This window comes from Alosa pseudoharengus, unplaced genomic scaffold (assembly GCF_046254945.1).
Source record: "Alosa pseudoharengus isolate Yale_2024_CS ecotype anadromous, Long Island Sound unplaced genomic scaffold, YU_APseudo_1.1 YU_APseudo_1.1_scf_23, whole genome shotgun sequence".
Lineage (NCBI taxonomy): Eukaryota > Metazoa > Chordata > Actinopteri > Clupeiformes > Clupeidae > Alosa > Alosa pseudoharengus.
Window position 1 is genome coordinate 26971270 of NW_027468685.1, and position 2429 is coordinate 26973698.

General features: G+C 47.0%; 1 protein-coding gene across 2 annotated transcripts in view; it reads left to right on the forward strand.

The window, feature by feature from the left end:
* Nucleotides 1–1581, forward strand: part of LOC143140982 (TGF-beta receptor type-2-like) — a 32474-nt gene extending 30893 nt beyond the window's left edge. For both annotated transcript variants that reach the window (XM_076302176.1, XM_076302177.1), the window contains one exon: nt 293–1581. In XM_076302176.1, coding sequence (XP_076158291.1) covers nt 293–472 — 180 coding nt within the window. In that variant the 3' untranslated portion in view covers nt 473–1581. The remainder of the gene's footprint in view (nt 1–292) is intronic.
* The last annotated feature ends 848 nt before the right edge of the window (nt 1582–2429 follow it).

A 2429-nucleotide genomic window follows, 5' to 3' on the forward strand; every position in this document is an offset into this window, starting at 1 on the left:
CACACACAAATAGATACATACTGTACACATACATATCCACACTCACATACACACACAAGCATACACATACACACACACATTCATATACATACACACACACACTCACCCACACACACACACACACACACACACACGCTCACACATACTCAAGCTCCCACTCCAACACACACTTTTCCCATGTCTCTCTTCATCCCTTTGTTCCTTCATCTTCCTCATCGCTAATGCTCTCTCCCTCTCTCTCTCTCTCCATCTCTCTCCCTCTCTCTCTCTCTCCATCTCTCTATCTCCACAGGGCATTCAGTTGGTGTGCGGCACCATAGAGGAGTGTTGGGACCACGACCCCGAGGCCCGGCTCACCGCACAGTGTGTGGCCGAGCGCTTCAACGACATGGACGAGCTGGACAAGCTCTCCGAGCACAGCGTCTCCCAGGAGAAGATCTCGGAGGACTGCTCGGTCAGCGACGAGAAGTAGACGCCCCCTGCTGGAGGGGCTGGGACACACAGCACACACCAACAAAAAAAAAAAAAACTCCGCCACCGTCCATCAGCGGCCCTGCTACGCGAGTCCACTCCACTACTGGACTTCACTCACTCACTCAGCCTGGTTCAGATGCCTGACTCTGTCTCTGACACATGTGACTACGCAAGGACCATCCCACAGACCGGCTTCTCTTCCGTGTTTCAGTTGGAGTTGGAACTGAATCACCTTCAAACCAAACAAGGCATCTTGGAAAAGAATGGTGGATAACTGATCGCCTCTGCTTTTGAAAAAGCCTTTTGAACGGTGCTGGCCTGAGCAGAGAGACTTTCAAACGTCTTCCAAACTAAAACAGTTTTGCACTTTATTCCCAATCATTACCTATGCATACCAAATAATACGCATACTGGCAGTACAATCAACATTGTAATATACTGTATAGGAGACCATTTTCGGCTGTGACAACAGCCAATATGTTTCAACACTAATGATTTGGAGGTCTGTGCATATGCTGCCAAGGTTTTTAATCAGCTGTAGATAATTATTCTTGTGCTTTAAGGAGCAAGAGGGATTGGAGCTTGCAGCTTTGTTAAATGAAAAGGGGAGGGGGGCGTGTAATCATTGAAGCACAAAATGAAAAAAGTAGCAAAGTGAATTCAAGCCCGCAGAGCAAGAGTAAAGAGTGCCTTTACGCAACAGGAATGCAGAATAACCAGGGTAAGCTAAAGACAGGAGAGTCTTGACAGCTTTATCATACCAAAGTCAGAGCTCAAGGACGTCCTCTGCTAAGGAGGCATATCATAAAAGTTTTATTCTAAGGACGATTATTTCACAAGGACATCCACAGTAAAAAAGGGAAGGGCTAGTGATATGGACACTGTGCTGCGGCCCGGGAGACCACTGGGGACTGACCGACTCCAGACCTTCTACTCACATGACTGTCATCCAGGAATCATCTGCTGATCCACAAAATCACTGGATTTCCTATGACAAGTCAAAACCATCTTCCAATCTTATCTGTCTGCCACATGATATGTGAATGCTTTTGAAATGTACAGTTTATAAGGAAACTATTAAAAATGAGTATATACATTTTTAAATAACTGTGACTATTCTGGTTTCTTTCTACATGCGCAGTCATTCTTTATACATGACCAAGCCTTGGGGGGAGTTGTGGAGCAGGCGTCAGCATCCAGGGAACCCAGATTCATTTCCGACCCGCTGTCATTTTCCTTCTCCCATCTCTCTCTCCCCCGCTAACTTCCTGTCCATCTCTACTGTCCTCTCTCAATTAAATGCAAATAAATGAACTAGCCTCTGCTTCTTCTCTGAAGAAGCTAGCTGCGTCCCTGACTACTGCCTCATCTTTGAAGACAGCCGCATCCACAGGGAGCCCCTTTCTACATGTTCCCTTCCCGAGGTCCTGCTGCTTGACAGTAATCGTTACTAGCGGTGCCCTAGTGCCTGATGCCATGTGGAGTCCTACGTTACCCTCCTGATGCCATGTGGAGTCTTACGGTGCCCTCCCGATGCGATGTGGAGTCCTACGGTACCCTCCTGATGCCATGTGGAGTCTTACGGTACCCTCCTGATGCCATCCATGCTTCCATCTTCCGCTTAGAATTTATTTGATTGTTTGTTTATTTCTGTGTGTGTGTGTGTGTGTGCATGTGTGTGCGTGCGTGTTGACTTTCATTGCAGAGCAGTTTTTTGTTTCCCACAGTTCTCATGTATTCCATGCTAAGTTGCTTCTGAACTTCTGGGGCATTTTGGAACATGATGTGTTGAATAGGGGTGAGAGCTTCCAGTAAGTGTGTGTGTTTATTTGTGCATGTGTGCACGCACATATGTGTGTGTGTGTGTGTGTGTGCCTAATACTCTCAAGTACATCCACAGGCTCTGGTCCCCACAGGGTGCCTTTGTGTGTCTGTGTCTCAGAGTGATAGTGTTT